Consider the following 16448-nt stretch of genomic DNA (forward strand, 5'->3'; position numbering starts at 1 on the left):
TCTGTAATCTGCTGTTTGGAGATGCAGTTGTAATAATCTGTGCCCTCCAGCCTAGAGTTTGGGTGGTCCAAACTTTGCTGACAGTTAACAACAACAACAACACCCACCCCTGCTGCCGCCGACGGACACACCATCTATAAATCATGACAGGCATTTTCCTAATAGTTCCCAACATTCTATCACACTCTTACAGGAGCAAAGAAACATAATTCAGGATGTGGCTATGAAGACAGAGGCAGGCTTGATTCTCAATGGTTGGAGTCACCAGGGACGGAAGTAGATTTAATTCTCATTCCAGTGTGATTAATCAATCCACCTCTTTACTTTCTCTCATAGGAGTGCATAGCTGCTATAGGGAGAAAGTAAAGTGCTGCACTCCTAGATGTGTTAATAAGGGCAAAATCTGCACTCGAATCTGCACTCCAATTCTGATATTGAGTCACCTGGCCCACATTGTCAGGTACTCTGTTGAACATAAGTGATGCAGTATGTATTGCAGAGCACTTGGAGATGCACGTTACCCCCATAATTCTTTGAATTATGCACAATTTCCCTCTATACAACACCACTTGTCATAATGATAAGTATTTTGCTAGTGATTATAATATAAAGCCTAGATGTTCCATGGCCATTGCCTGCTTAGATATGTATCTAAAATTTATGTTTGTTTGTATAATGAAACCTTTTTTTAAAAACCCCACTCTGATGGTATATGTACAATACCCACTGAACACTTTTTTTAAAATTTAAATGTCACGACACCATTTGAAATATAGAGAAAAATAATGTATCAGAAAGAGATTATGAAGGCAGGCAGAGGCCATACTTTATATTTTTAATGAAAGTTTTCATATGTGCAAAACAAATGTTCCTATTATCATTGTCAGTGTCTTTCTTGTTTTTCAAGTGTAACCCAAATGCCTAAGTACTGTCTGATATTGTTTCTATGCATAAATAAGCCAGTTTCCAACATAACACACCCTAGCATGCTAAAGAAGCAACCTAAAATGAGGCTCTGCAGATAGGAACCATCTTAATGGATAGCAAGGGTCAAAAAATGTTGGCTCATTCCACCAGCCAGACAAAAATATTGTACACGTCAGATTGTTCCTTGAGCTATATTGGTACTTTACTCATCAGGACTTTTTTCAATCATCAGGCATCTTTTTTTTACTTTTCATAGACTAGTAGGCTATTGGATTTCCTGATAAATAGGATCACCAGGGGTAGGAGGCAGGTGTAATTGACCCTAGACTTGTCTGCAAGAGCCTCCCTTTGTTTCTTTCATGCAAGTTAATGGGTGCAGTTCATTTCTGTGTAAACCAGAAATGAGTGGCACTATACAGGAGAACCTCGTTATCTGTGTATCCGCATATCCACAGTCAGGTAAAAGACATCCAATCTTGGCATACACAGAGAAAAACACACACCAACCTTGCATATCCACAGGTTGGGAGTGGCTGGAAATGACCACAGAAGTTATTTCTGACTGCCATTTTGTTTCTTGGTGCCACAGATTGGCTCAGTTCAAGAAAAAACCCAGAAAAAACTAATTTTTAGCCAATTTGGGGACATTCCCGGGCACAGCACGACCCGGAGGAAGCAGCAAAGCACGGTAAGAAGCTCTCCCCCACATTTCCCCCTAAAATTTGGCTGATTTTCAACCATTTTTAGCAAATGTTGAGCCGACCAGGAACAATCTTGGTTTTGGTATCTGTGGCTGCAGCCGGGAATGGAACCCCTGTGAATATTGAGGTCCTTCTGTAGTGGGTGGGTGAGGGGTAGATGGGAGGGGAAACCTGAAACTGTGTGTTCCAATCATCACTGACAGGGGACATCATGTGGGTGCAAAATGTCTTCGAGTACAGAATACAAACCAAGCCTTTGCAATACCTCTTTACCTCTTCCACCCACCCAATAATAATAATGGGTATAATTTAGAGATTAAATATGTGGAATTTGGGGGAGCACAATGTTTATATTTCAGTTTATGAAAGGAAGGTCATTGTGCAGGGTTATAAATTATATTAACTATAGTTGAAAATATCAAATCCTGTACAGGAGCTTTTATGAAAGTAAAATAAAAAATATATTACAGCAATTATCTGAAATACACCATGAAAATGCTTGAACATTATTAAGATGTCTTGGCCAAGCTTTTCCCTTCCAAGTAAAGAAGCTAAAAATCCATATTTAGGTACCTGCTCAGACTTTAAATGCACTGGATCACCCAAACCTCCCTCATACCCAAATATGGGCTTATGAGCTTGTCTTCATATTACTCATCTTTTTTTTAAAAAATACACCTTGAAGATAGCTGACATGAAAGAGGTATCTGAAGTTCACATTTGCAGAGCAAAATAGAAAGCTATAAAAATTCTGAGGACAGCTTAAGTCTATGTATAGCTGACTGACTGCAAACAAGCTAAATTTCTTAATACCATGTTTCCTAAACACAAGGGGTACAGCAGTTCTTCTGGTGACAATTGAAGACACAGTTCACTCTTACAAACATATATGTACATTCATTCATCATTTTATTTGTATTTACATCCTTCAGATGACCAGATGAGCATGGCTTATAGAAGACCAAGATAATTAAAAAGAAATTAGAAGTAGATTTCAAGAAAAGAAGTACACGTGAGTTGTAATTACAGTCCACTTAAAACTACAAACAGCAGCAAATAACAACACAGAGGCTAGATGGCAACAGAGGCTAGATGGCCATCTGTCAGGGATTCTGTGGCTGTAGCACATGCTTGTATATGACAAGGGAATTGGTCTAGACCTGTCTTGCAACTCTAAAATTCTATGATAAAATACCTACACAGTATCATCATGTCATTTAAAAAGCAGTTTTCTACCTCACCCTCGGAATAATAACATTTTGGCTTATTTCTGGTGGTGAGCTTTCCTAAAGAGAGATTTTGAAAGCGAGAGAGAGTGCTGCTGCTATAAAAAACCCTGCTCTTCTCCCTGCCAATCTGATCTCGCATATAGAAGACATTTAGACCTCAGAGTGGGTTTGGAACTTGTTAAGTGAGGAGACATTCGTTCAGGTAACTTGGACCCAAACCATTTAGGGCTTTAATGGTTAAAACCAGAACTTTGCCTGTCAATTCATTTGCTGATACAATTCAATGTAGCATGGGTGTAATAAACTCTTTTGATCCGCTCCTGTGATTGAATGAGCAGTTACATTTGGAAATACCGGTAATTGACATTTCTAGTCCATCTTCAAAGGTAGCCCTGTGAGCTACCGTAGCTCAGTCTAGAGTTACAAAGGTACATATCACAATAGCTAGGTGAGTTTCCACTGCAACCAGATGGCAGCCCTGTGTATTCCAAAAGTGTCTAATCCAATCTGCCTGGGAAATTGTCAGGAGGGCCAGCATCCCCCCCCCAAAAAACCAAACAAACCCAACTACTACTACTACCACTACTACTACTGTTGGATTGTGTCAGGTCAGATCAGAACACCAGTATTTCTGACACATTTTGTTGGACCTCCTCACCCTTAACCTTCCCTCTCCCCTTCTCCCTCCCTTACCAGAGGTTGCTTAGGCAAGGGGCAGGGGCAGCAGGCACAATATCCACTTAGCCCCAGTGGAGTGCAGGAGCCAGTTACTGCAGCGTCTGCCTTCGCTATGGCTTCTGTTTTAAAAATCTCACCTTTTTTCTATATGTTCTTCTCAAGTTCATTGCAGTGTGATGCATTGTGGGGTGTGGGGTTCTTTCAGAAGATACAGCATTGGTATTGTTAGCACAAGGGGCACATGCTCCCATTGTTTGGCTGGGTGCCCCAGATATATTGCCAGCCGGCCGGCCTGCCTGCATCCCCCTACCCCACGCCCCTATCCTTGACCTTGTTTGGAAGAAGCAGGAAGCAGTGGTGAGGGACATGCTCTAAGGTGGAACTTTTCAGGCACTTTCAGTGATGACTTTGAAGGCCTCCAGACCCTCCACTGTTCCATGAAATTCTTTTGGGAAGATAACCTATGTAGAAGAAAAGTGCAGTTTTTTGAAATGCATATTCTGAATGATGGGTTTAAGTTGTTGAGCTTACTGCTGTTTTCACCAAGTTTTATCTACCAATTTCCTAAAAATTCATCAAATATACTCAGTATGTGTTATGACCCTAGATTTGGGAACACCCCTCTTCCACCCCCCCACACACACCAAGTGTTAATTTTTTTCATCTTTGCGCAGAATGAGTTTTGTTCTGAGTGGCAGTAATCAAGGCAGTGTGTGCACACATGCATTCAGAGTGGGACCTAAAATTAACCTGAGAGGGATCTAAAATTAACTGAGTGTACATCAGAAAATGTGTCCACACACACACACACACACACACACACACACACACACACACACACACACCTTGAAGGGAACACTGCCCCCCCGCCCCCATAGGGAGATGTGACAGACAGTTCAGGGCATGAGACAGAGTTGGAAGGCCCTATGACCCAGACCCTTGAAGACCCCTACCTCACTGGGACTTTCTGCATTAGGAGAAGGTGGACTAGACCCAGCACCACTTCTATGGCCCCAGAATACAGCTCTAGCTTTATCCTCTTGTTTTGGAATCCCAAAACAATTTCCCCAGCTCTGCTGGAGTCAGTGTCTACAAAACTGGACAAGCCCTCCCTTTAAGACAAAGAGTCTTTCCCAGGAACAGATTGGGGCCAAACTACTACCTAGGCAGCAGCAATACAAACCTTCAATCAGTTCCAAACACTTGCTGGAGCAACACCCAATCTACTCTATTGTATCCAGCTTTCTCTTGTCTGCTTAGAACTATCCAAGGTTCTGATGCCTTTATCTGACTGCTCTTCTCTTGGAACTACCTGAGGGCTATGCCCCTTCTAGGCTAACTAACTTCCAGATCCCTTCTCAGTAGATGCTCTGCCTCAGCATAGACCTCTGCCTAGAACAGCATAATATATTTGCTGCCATCAGTTTGTGATTTATGTCACTGAGTGTGGATAGACCAGGGCTGCTCAACTTTGGCCATCCTGCAGATGTTGGCCTACAATTCCCATAATCCCTGGCTATTGGTCACTGTGACTGGGGATTATGGGAGTAGTAGTCCAAAAACAGTTGGAGGGGCAAAGTTGAGCAGGCCTGGGATAGACTAATGTTATGGCATTATTATGTTGTTCAGGTCTTGGGGATCTACATCATTTTTCTCTCCTACTCAGCCATTGAGCTGATGTTTTGAGAGCCCCCCCCCCAACAATTTTGTCAATTATGCAGTGGCATATTGGTGTTGGCAGTGGCCCATGTTCAAAAATTTTGGTCCGTTGCCACTGCTGCTGCCTTCCCTTCCACTGGAGCCTCCTCAGCCCCCTCCTGCCACTTCCCCTGCTCACCCACCACCACAGCCCCACTAATCATTGCAGCCACCACAGCCAGCAAAGGGAAGCAAGCTGGCTGTGGTGCAGTATAATTACATCTGCACAGGGCGATAACATCATTATATCATGCCACAGCCAGATTTCTTCCCTTTGCCACTTGTGGTGATGGCAATGGTTAGTGGGTCTGCAGTGGTCTGCGGCAGAAGGGTGGGTGAGTGGGCAGGTGGGGAAAAACACAGTAGAGGTGGGGAGCTGCGGTGGCCCTCCTCCTCAGTGGAGTCCCTGGTGGCCTGTGTGTGCAGACCTGAGTTAGTATATTTACCATCCACAGATCTAGAGGTTGGCTTGGCATACTTCTTGTTCTTGCATTTGATGCTGCACTTTTCTGCCACACAGAGACAATAGTCCCCATATCCTACTAGTTTTGTTGGTGAAAGGCTCTTGCCATTTTTAACCACTGCGCTGTGACAGCTGCTTGTCTTCATCTTCATTTTTTCCTTATTTTTTTGCTGCTGTTTTATTTAATGGCAATAGCAGAGCTTTCCATTGGAGGTCATGTTGTAGGATTGCTCAGAGGGACTTCTGTGGAGGGCGAATGGCAGCCATTAGCTGATGAGAGGGATGCTGGGTCACCACTACAGATGTAGTGTCAAGAAAAATGATGCCATTTCCAATGTCATTTCATCAGAACCTTTCATCCTATTTTGCACCCCCAAAAGTAGCTGAAATGTAACCCATTTTTATTTCCATAGATGATGAGGGTATGAAAGGGATTATTAAGGAGAATAAGCTGAATCAGTTCTTTGCATCTGTCTTTACGGTAGAGGATACTGATTGTATACCTGTGCCTGAACTTTGCTTCTCAGGCTTGGAGGTTGAAGAACTGGGCCAATTTGAGGTGATGAGAAAGGATGTTCTAAACGGTCTTGAAAAACTAAAAATGAACAAATGGCCGGGTAACCCAAGGGTAACCCAAGGGTTCTGAAGATTCTCACATGTGAAATTGCTAATTTCCTAGCAAAAATATGTAACTTGTCCCTACAATTAGGCTTTGTACCAGAGGACTGGAAAGTAGCTAATGTAACTCCGATTTTCAAAAAGGAATCCGGGGGGATCCAGGCAACTACAGGATGGTTAGCTGAGGCAGAACCAGAATGGCTTCTGCAAGGGCAAGTCTTGCCTCACTAACCTTTTGGAGTTCTTTGAGAGTGTCAACAGGCATGTGGATAAAGGTGATCCGGTTGACATAACATAGTTGGACTTCCAAAAAGCTTTTGACAAAGTTCCCCACCAAAGGCTCTTGAGTGAACTTAGCAGTCATGGGACCGGTTAATGTGTGGATTGATACCTGGTAGAAGGACAGGAAACAGAGAGTAGGAATAAAGGGATGGTTTTTACAATGGAGGGGAGTAAGAAGTGGGGTCCTCAAGTGAGCTGTACTGAGACTAATGCTCTTTTTCTAGAAGTTGGGGTAAGCAGCAAAGTGGCCAAATTTGCAGATGACTCTAAACTATTTAGAATAGTGAAATCTGCAACAGATTGTGAGGAGCTCCAAAAGAATATCTCCAAACTGAGTGAGTGGGCAACAAAATGGCAAATGCGGTTCAATGTAAGCAAATGCAAAGTGATGCATATAAGGGCAAAAAAACCCCAACTGCATGTTTACACTAGGGATGTGCATGAACTGGTTTGGCGGTCATTTTACGGACCACTGAACCGGTTCTGATGTCCAGCATTTGAGCTGGTTCGGAGGCAGTGGGGTTTCTTTAAGGTACAGGAAGGGTGCTCTTACCTTCCCCGCTGCATTTCCCTCTGTGGCACTCTCCCCAAAATTGCTGCTGCAGGGCTGCAGCATACCTCCTTTCACCCCCGGTCAGCATTCGTGTCGGGCACTTCTGGTAGGATGCTGACCGGGGCTGCAAGGAGGTATGCTGCAGCCCTACGGCAGCAATTTTGGGGAGAGCACCAGAAGGGGAAATGCAGCAGGGGAGGTAAGAGCATCCTCCTTGTGCCTTAAAGGTAAGAGCACCCTCCTTGCGGCTCCTACCTCCTGAACGTATGTTCTGCTTCGTCCATCTGATGTCAGAGGCAGGAGGCATGGCAGGGGCGTGAGCCATGGCCCTTGTGCGTGGTGGCCTGGGTTCTTTGAACCTGTTCTCACAATGGTGGCTCTGCCCCTGGTTAAATGTTCTACTTATTCCGAAATTCTTGTTGGGAATTGTGGCTAGGTATAATATTGGATCCGCATCAGTGACTTTATTCAGTGGTGGAATTTTTTTTATTTTTAACTGTATCATTTGCCTTTTGCATCAAGGTAGCTTACTATAAAACTATAAAAACACAAGAATAAAATAAGGTGATAAAAACATATTTGTCCTGGTAGTGTTCCTCCACTTCTTTGTCCTTTGTTTTCTTGTCTTTGCAGAGGATGTTCTTGCAAAGTGGTTTGCTTTATGGCATTTTCAGCTTATCTTCTCTAGGCTTGGGCATGCCTCTTGTTTTGCATACTGTTTTAATGCACATATGTTGTGAACATGTAGAATTTGTGTGTTTACAGTGCATACTTGTTTGTGGCTTATACTTCATTGCTCCTTTCCCTTGTTTTTTATAATTTTGTTTATCCTGGGGCATAGTACTGTAAGTACTTTCATGCATTCTTTCAATGCTCTATGAGCTCTAGCTATCATGATGCTTTGGAGTTAATACATCCTCTTACATTACTTTTGGGTTTGATCTCACAAGAATTCTATACTTAAGTATTTCATCTTTATCTGCAAATGCACAAGCTTATATTAAGAATTGCAACTGGGTTATCCACTTATTTTTTTAAGTTGGGCCTTGTTATTCATATGAAAAGCTTTCTTGGTAGGGAGGCATTTCTCCTTAGGCTTCAGGGTAGACCTGTAATAATGTAAAGAGTATGTGTGTGGATATGTAATCTTTTCACTGGGAACCCATGCTCAGATCATAAGAAGAGCCTTGTTGGATCAGGCTCAAGGCCTATCTAGTCCATCTTCCTGTTTCCCATTGTGGCCCACCAACTACATCTAAGTAATCCCTAAGCAGGATATGAAGGCCTGCCCCCTCTCCTGCTGTTGGTCCTCTGCAACACGTATTCAAAGGCATCCTCCCTCTTTACCGGTAGGTAGTCTCTAGCCATCAAGATTAATAATCATTGTTAAGACTCCCACCCCAACCCCAAGGGGTTGGGGGTAGGAAGCACTGCTTTTCAGTGGTTCCACTCTTACCTCTCGGGCAGATTCCAGATGGTGTTCCTCGGGGACTGTTGTTCTTCAAAAACTGAACTTGGTTTAACATCTACATGAAACCGCTGGGAGAGATCATCAGGAGATTTGGTGCAGGGTGTTATCAGTATGCTGATGACACTCAAATCTTTTTCTCCATGTCAGCATTATCAGTAGAAGGCATAACCTCCCTAAATGCCTGCCTGGAGGCAGTGATGGGCTGGATGAGAGGTAACAGGCTGAGGCTGAATCCAGATAAGACGAAGGTACTTATTGTGCAGGATCGGAACTCAGAAGATGATTTTGATCTGCCAGTTCTGTATGGGGTCACTCTTCCCCAAAAGGAACAGGTAAGCAGTCTGGGGGTGCTTCTGGACAAAAACTCTCCCTGGTGTCCCATGTTGAGGCAGTGGCCAGAGGTGCCTTTTATCAGCTTCGGCTGATACGCCAGCTGTGTCTGTTTCTTGAGATAAATGACCTCAGAACAGTAGTACATTCGCTGGTCACCTCCAGATATGACTACTGCAATGCATTCTAGGTGGGGCTGCCCTTTGTACGTAGTCCGGAAACTGCAGTTAGTCCAGAATGTGGCAGCCAGGTTGGTCTCTGGGTCATCTCGGAGAGACCATATAACTCCTATCTTAAAGGATCTACACTGGCTGCCAATAAGTTTCTGGGCAAAGTACAAGGTTTTGGTTATCCTCTCTAATAAAATGCTTGGTGTCCGTCCGTGGACGGACACCAAGCGTGCGTTCGTGCCTGGCCTGTTCTGGGCATGCGCGCAGCGCATGCCCAGAACAAAGCAAGGGACAAACGAACGGCAGGACCCGGCGGACATCTTGGGCAGCCAGAAGTGGCTGCCCCAAAGAAGCTGGGTATGCGGCGGAGGGGAGCACTGGCCGAGGTGCGGCCAAGGTGGCGGCGGAGCCATGGCCGCGGGCTGGCCGTGCCGCCGAAGCCGGGCGGGGGGAGGAGGCGGCGGGGGAAGCTGGCGGAGGTGGCGGCGAAGCCGCCGCCAAGGCCTGGCACCACCGCCGAAGCCGGGCGGCTTGGGGCCCTTGCCTGGCCGGGGAGACCAGCCGCGGCATAGAGGCTGGCGGCGGCGGGAGGGGGAATGACGGCCGGGGGCCCCGGAGCACTCACTAGCGCCCGTTATTCAACGGGCCTGCATTTACTAGTTACCTATAAATCCCTAAACAGCTTGGGCCCTGGGTATTTAAGAGAACGTCTTCTTTGCTATGAACCACACCGCCCATTGAGATCATCTGGTGGAGACGTTTGTCTGCAGTTGCCACCAGCTCATCTGGTGGCTACTCTGGGATGGGCCTTCTCCATTGCTGCCCCGAGGCTTCGGAACACACTTCCTGCTGAAATAAGTACCTCCCCATCTCTTATAACTTTTAAAAAGGCAGTCAAGACTCATTTGTTCACCCAGGCTTTTAATTAGATATTGTTTTAATTGTGTTTTAATTGTTGGAATGTTTTAATCTTTTTATAGGTTGTTTTTATTGTTTTGTTGTAAAGCACCCAGAAAACCTGTGTTTTGGGCAGTATAAAAATGTGTTAAATAAAAAAATAAAGACTTGTCCTCCATAAATTTGTCTAAGCACCTTTTAAAGCCTTCCAAGCTGGTTGCCATCACCTCTAGATCCTGCCTTTTGGATCAATGCATATTAAAAATGAGTAGTTTGGGGGACAGTAGATCACTTATTTGATCCTGCAAAACCCCCATGCCAGTAGTTCCTCAAGTTCCAGTACATCTTTCTGTAATATATGCCACTTTAAAATCTGTAGGAGACACATCCCTTCATGTTCAGCTTTGAAAATGAAATGGAAAAGAAAAAGAAAAATGTCCCTACCATGGTCAGCTTTGAAAATAAAAAACGGACAGGGAATCTGTATATGAAATTAGAGGAGGGAGAGGGAAGTAGTATGCTAGCTTCTAATGCACTCCTAATTGTTCAACCAGGGTTAGGTGATCAAATGATGTTACATCTGCACCAGAATTTGAGATTCACTTTGGGGACATGTGTAGTGTTGACATTTTGGTTAAAAAAAACCCTCTCTGGACAAGTAATTATCTCTTTATCAGTACTCTTTCTGTAAACTGGGAATAACAGCTCTCTGCATAAGGTTCATTTCTTAATGAATAAGATAAATATGCTCAAGTCCTATTTACATTAAATGGTTTTTGTAAGACTGCATATGAGGTGCACAGCCATATGTAGAACTTTAATGCTTAGCCACCAAAATTTCACGTGGAAAGTAGAGAGTTGCCCGTAAATTAGTGGGGGGGGGGGCGCAGGGCCAAGCAACCTGGGAGGTGTGGTGTAGAGTTCTGACTACAAGCATGCCACAAATGGAAAAAAGGTAATAAAGTGCAGGCAGAGCATGTTATTCCGAATGACCAAAGTTGATGAACCAGAATGGTGGCAGTAGCGATGCTGGAAAAAATGTTTCCCCAGATTCCCCTGCTTTCCTAGGAGGTATGGAAAAGCACCTGAATAATTAGTATTAGAGGAGGGAAAACATGAATCCGAATTGTCCTGGGGAAAAAAGTGTACAAACAAAACAGAAGTGAACCAATTAGTGCAGATGGGTACAGGATTAGGTCCAGTTGTATTTAGCCTTGTGTTAAAGAGAGAACTACAAAGAGACCTTTAGATATCCTTGGTGGCTTGCTGACATGCAGTCAGTTTTACTGTGGATGAATTGTACTTTTAGATAGTTGTTTGTACTCTGTAATTGTAGTTAGGCTTCCTTTTAAAACATTGCACCGACACATGTAATGAGGTTAATTTTAACATGCTCCAGATTAGACTTTGATCAGCAGAGGGTATGAAGGCATTACTTAGCAACAGTTGCACCCTTACTTTCACTCACTCGCCTGGAATGTATGCACTTTGTGCACATGGTTTTATAGTCACTTTATAATAAATGCTGCCTTACCCCACCCTCCAAAGTTGCCTCCATTTCTTTTAAAAGATGACATGAACACTACTTTTTATTATGATTATAAAGTAGCTGTAAAGCCTTCTGGAGGTACTTTTTAAATTGTATTTGTGTACTTTATGTGACTATCCAGTTCAGTGCCTGCAAGCATACTTTTGGGCTTTTTCATACATTACACAGCATCATACCTGTGACTCCAACTGAAAAGCATACTTAGCCGGCTTCCTAACAAAAACACCCTGGTTCGCATATATATGTACATAACCTGATTTCTATTAAGTTGGTTGCTAAAGAGTTGATGACTATTAGCCGAATGTATGAGCCAACTACAGAAAAGCACTTTATCTCAGTGATGTGAGGCAATATGGAAGTTCTTTCTGTGTTGTCAGAAACTGTAATGTCCCATTGCACAAATGCGAGTTGATACTGTGGTCATGAAGTGGTGAACTTGAACATGTGAACCAGCTGTGTGTATCATCAACACATCAGTGTTTGCAAGCACAACTTGCCCACACTTTACAGTATGTACAAATTGCTTACCAGTATGTTCTTAATTTGCATTGTGGATTGGTGGACAGATCAGGCTATAAAAGACAGCTATATAAAAATGCATATAAAAGATGCATTTTGTTTTATGGCTAACTATGTTGCTTTTGATAGTTTCATGCAGTGAGTGTGGCGACCTGAGAACCATGTCTGTGAGCTCCACCATGTGAGTGAGCGGCTTGCAGTTGCTAGTCCCATGATGTTTAGTTCTGAGCTGCAAGAAATCCAAAAGTATATAGTTACTGTCAATTTAATTGGGGAGAGAGGCAGGAGAATGCCTCGGTATCCAATTCCGACTTCTTACAGTTGTTCTTTACATTAGAAGAATATCGTCATCCCCCTCACATTTCAAGCTCATAAACAGCTAAACAGTACTTGACATTTAAAAGAGATTTTCTTGTTGTGCACTTGTATATTCAAAAGAGTAATGATAATCCTATTAAAGATCTTATGTCATGGAGGAGGGGGTAGATTTGATGCGTGTGTGTGGAAGATTTGTTCTAATTGGCTGGATGGAATGCAAAAGGGGAGGTGCTTTTGAAAGGGAGGGAGGATTTATGACTTGATATAGTTAGATCAGGGATTTCTGTGGGAAATGCCCAGAGGTTGCAGTTGCTGATGATTTCACATCGGCAGCAGTGCAGTGCTGAGTGAGAAAGGGTGACCCAGTAGCTGATGACTGAAGGAGATACAGCAAACGGGTGGAGGGGAGAGAGAGAGAGAGAGGGAACAACGTGTGTGCGAGAGCTGCAGTCAGAGTTGAGAGGGAAGAAAGGAGCAGAGAGAGAGCAGAGTGCTCATGCTGAGTATCTTCCAGGTGTACTGAAAAATCAAAACCCCTTTGGAAATGGATACAAGGACCATCTGCTGCCTATAGATCAGGGGTTGTGGATTGGCTGAGAATGGGTGGGGGGAAAGAACTTAACAGCTCTCTTGAAAAAAAGAAAAAGCTAAGTTATGCATAACTGATTTGGCAAGACAGCCTGAGAAATGCTGCTGCGTGAAACGCCGGCGTGTAAATCCAATCCACTGATGCATATAGGACAGCCTGCTTTGGCATAAGGGTGGAGAGAAAAAGCAACAGAGGCAATGCAGGCAATATTGCAATAGAAGTCTGCATTGGGTCGTCTGATTTAATAAAGGAGAGGGGGAGAGTGAAGCTGAAAGAAGCCAGCCTTGCATGAACTGTGGAGTTGACATGAGGTGCTGGGCTGATTTCTGAGAGATGCTAGACATTCAATCTGACAACTGTGCAAAGAGAGACCATGGAGAAGTCAAGTAGTGAGGATTCCTCAATTCACCGGAGTCCATCTTTGGATAGCAAGGACTCTGACTTTGCTAAACCTTCTACCTCAGGCAGGCAGTTTGGTCGAGGCTTCACTGCTGGAGCTTTCTACGGTACCGCTGGATCGCGCACGCAGAGCCACAATGCAGCTGCAGCTGGGACCGGCGCAGGGACCGGCGTAAAAAGTGACAAATACAATGCACCCAAAGGCAGCAAATACGTGGTCTTTTACCTGGATCTATCATTTGTTTTCCTTTTAGAATTTAAGAAGTGCAGCATGGCGAGAGGCTGCTTGTGTTGTTTGAAATACATGATGTTCCTTTTCAATTTAATATTTTGGGTAAGTACTGCATTTTCTGTTATCTTCATTAAGAGTTATTCTTTCCTACTGCTTTATGAGCACTATGTATGTAGGTATGCAATATATATCTTAAGCTTAAGATTTCCCCCTCTCTCCACACTTCTACCTGCATGGAATATTTACAATGCTACATCCATGCCATATGCTGGGCAAGAAATGGACAATTCTTGCAAATCTTTTGGCATTATCTTACTGTATTTTGACTAGAGATTGTTGCACTAGGAGCTGTGTAGTGGGCAGGCTGCTTTAAAGAAAAACAGGACCTTCTTACTAGCCAAAATGATTCAAATTGAAACTGTGATGTATTGTGCATTCTCTTTCAGTATATTGTGCATTCTCTTTCAGTACCTTGTAATATACTGAACTAGGGTTAATATCTCTCAGCTGTCTCCACTCATCTGACTCACTTTCCTAAAAAAGGGGGGGTGGGGGGGAAGTAATTGACAAGTTACTTTCCAGTCTGAATGAGGTTTAGTTTAATCCCTTTTTAAAGAAACAACAACAGCCTGACCCTTAATATTGTCAGCACAAATTATAAATTGTATGGACTTTATTTGAGCCATCCAAATGGATGAGGGGAGGGTTGCTCTTATTGGTGTGTTAAGTTGGCAGACAAGCAGGCATGCTTTTCTGTGGGATCACAATTGATTTTCCTCCATCAGCCAGCCAGGAGGCATGAGGAGTTGCAAGAATGCTTCACTAAGCAAATTTGAGAGCTCGTCACAACGACTATGGCTAAAATTATGTCACACATCCTTGGAAAATTAGGCTGCTGATGCTGATCACCACATAGCATAAGGTGTAAAAGAGGAAGCTAATTCAAATCCACACTCCATTTGAACACACACATGGTTCCAAATTTGGATTTTGAGTTCCAGATTTGGATTTTGAGTTCCAGATTTGGGTTCATCAGAACCAAAGGTCAGCCGGTTTGAATGATTAGGAAACAGATTGTGATGCTGAAATATATACACCTAGTCAAGGTCATGATCTAGATATTATAATGTTAGTAGTCAATGAATTGTAGTAAACATAATAATAAACATGACTTCATTTGGGTTAAGTTAGAATGCATTGGTTTTAGTTCCTTGGTAGCTGGCTTTTCTGTCTGAATAACCCACCTTATCTTCTGAAGGCCAAATGCACTGGGAAGATAGGATGTGAGAACCAGTGTGTCTCAGCAGGAATAGAATAGAGGCAGGTGCAGAATTTGCTTTTACAAGAGCTGCCCAGATCGAGTGCTTTCCCACTCAGGATTGCCTTAGCTCCTTCATCGCTTGTGTTATTTCTTTTCACAAACAGAAAATTCTGTTCACTTGTTTCTAGGTTAATTTTGCAGTAGAATTTTGGCTTTAGGATTTCATAACATTGCTACATATGTTCAAAGTTACTTTTTGATACCTGCTTATTATTTTGTGTAGTACTACACTTACCTTACATTGCATGGAACCATAGACCCATTCGATTTGAAGGGATTTGCTGATGATTGTATCCAAAAGTTCTTAAATGTTGCTGTACCCAGGACTGCTCTAGTTTGCTCCTTGCAGACCACCATGTTTTCTTAAGGGCCGATGCTTGAAAGGTATCCAAGTTAAAATGTGGCTCCTGTGTTTGTGACTGTAGCCCATTGAAACTATATACACATAAGGAAGAGAACCATGCACATAGCTGGTGTTGTGTGTTAATTTTTCACTCATGCTGCTTGCCCTGTTGAAGAGGTAAGCTGCTTTTTGGTTTCAAACTTTACAACTGAAATAAGAGGGTTGCTCCTTTAGTATGTGGTAGAAATTTCAAAGAGACCTCCAGCTGTTTAGAATTGTCCTACATTTTCATTACAGGCTCAGGGACCCTCTGAACCTGCACCAGAAATAACTGGTTGTCCCTGGAACATGGTTTCAGAATTAATTATTTGACCAATCTCTTGTTCTGAAGTGGGATCTTTTTGTTACTTGCTCTTGCTAGTCCAGCTTGTATACAAGAAAACTTTGGTATTTGCAGGGGTTCCGTTCTCAGCTAGTACTGCAGATACTGGACCATGAATACCAAGTTATTGGGGCAATAGGAATCTTGGGGTTAGGTTCGAAAGGGCAGGGAAATGGGCTAAAACAAGGGGGGAACCCAAATAAAGTACCCAACCATTCTCCACTGCCTCCCCACCCCAAATTCCAGCAATGCCCTTCCAAGAGGAAAAGACTGGCCGAAAATTGTGGGCTTTGGGGGCATTTTTTTAAAAAAATGAACTAAAAAAATTAACTCTAGATCTCTGCTGAACTCAAAATTGGGGCCAGAAATGACCTCTGAGGTCAGTTCTGGCCACCCCAACACATGGATGCAGATTTAACCATCCCCCCAGTTTTTTCTGGTTTATACCAAGGTCGGGTGCCTATTATCTGACCACAGATACGTGAAACTGTGAGTGCTGGATCCACAATTATCAAGGTCCTCCTGTAAACCATAGTGGAGTCAAATTGGAGTGCCCCACAAGCAGAATGCAGGGGGAAAGCAGAATTATATTATTAAGAATATTTATATACTGCTTTTTAACATAAAAGTTCACAAAGAAGTTTACATAGCAAAAGGATTGAGTAAAAGCATGAGAATATGGTTCCTTGTCCCAAAGGAGTTCACAGTCTAAAAAGAAACACAAGGGAAACACCAGGAGCAGCCACTGGAGGGATGTTGTGCTGGGTTGAATAGGACAG

At 43.2% G+C, this 16448-nt stretch overlaps 1 protein-coding gene across 6 annotated transcripts in view; it reads left to right on the plus strand.

The window, feature by feature from the left end:
• Window positions 1-16448, plus strand: part of TSPAN9 (tetraspanin 9) — a 419005-nt gene that overhangs the window by 233427 nt on the left and 169130 nt on the right. For 5 of the 6 annotated variants that reach the window (XM_053256310.1, XM_053256312.1, XM_053256314.1 and 2 more), the window contains one exon: window positions 13646-13725. In XM_053256310.1, the coding sequence (XP_053112285.1) occupies window positions 13663-13725 (63 nt within the window). In that variant the 5' untranslated portion in view covers window positions 13646-13662. Of the gene's footprint in view, window positions 1-12706; window positions 13726-16448 lie in introns of those variants that run through there. The other variant, XM_053256309.1, reaches the window with a different exon arrangement.

Source organism: Hemicordylus capensis, chromosome 5, assembly GCF_027244095.1.
Source record: "Hemicordylus capensis ecotype Gifberg chromosome 5, rHemCap1.1.pri, whole genome shotgun sequence".
NCBI lineage: Eukaryota > Metazoa > Chordata > Lepidosauria > Squamata > Cordylidae > Hemicordylus > Hemicordylus capensis.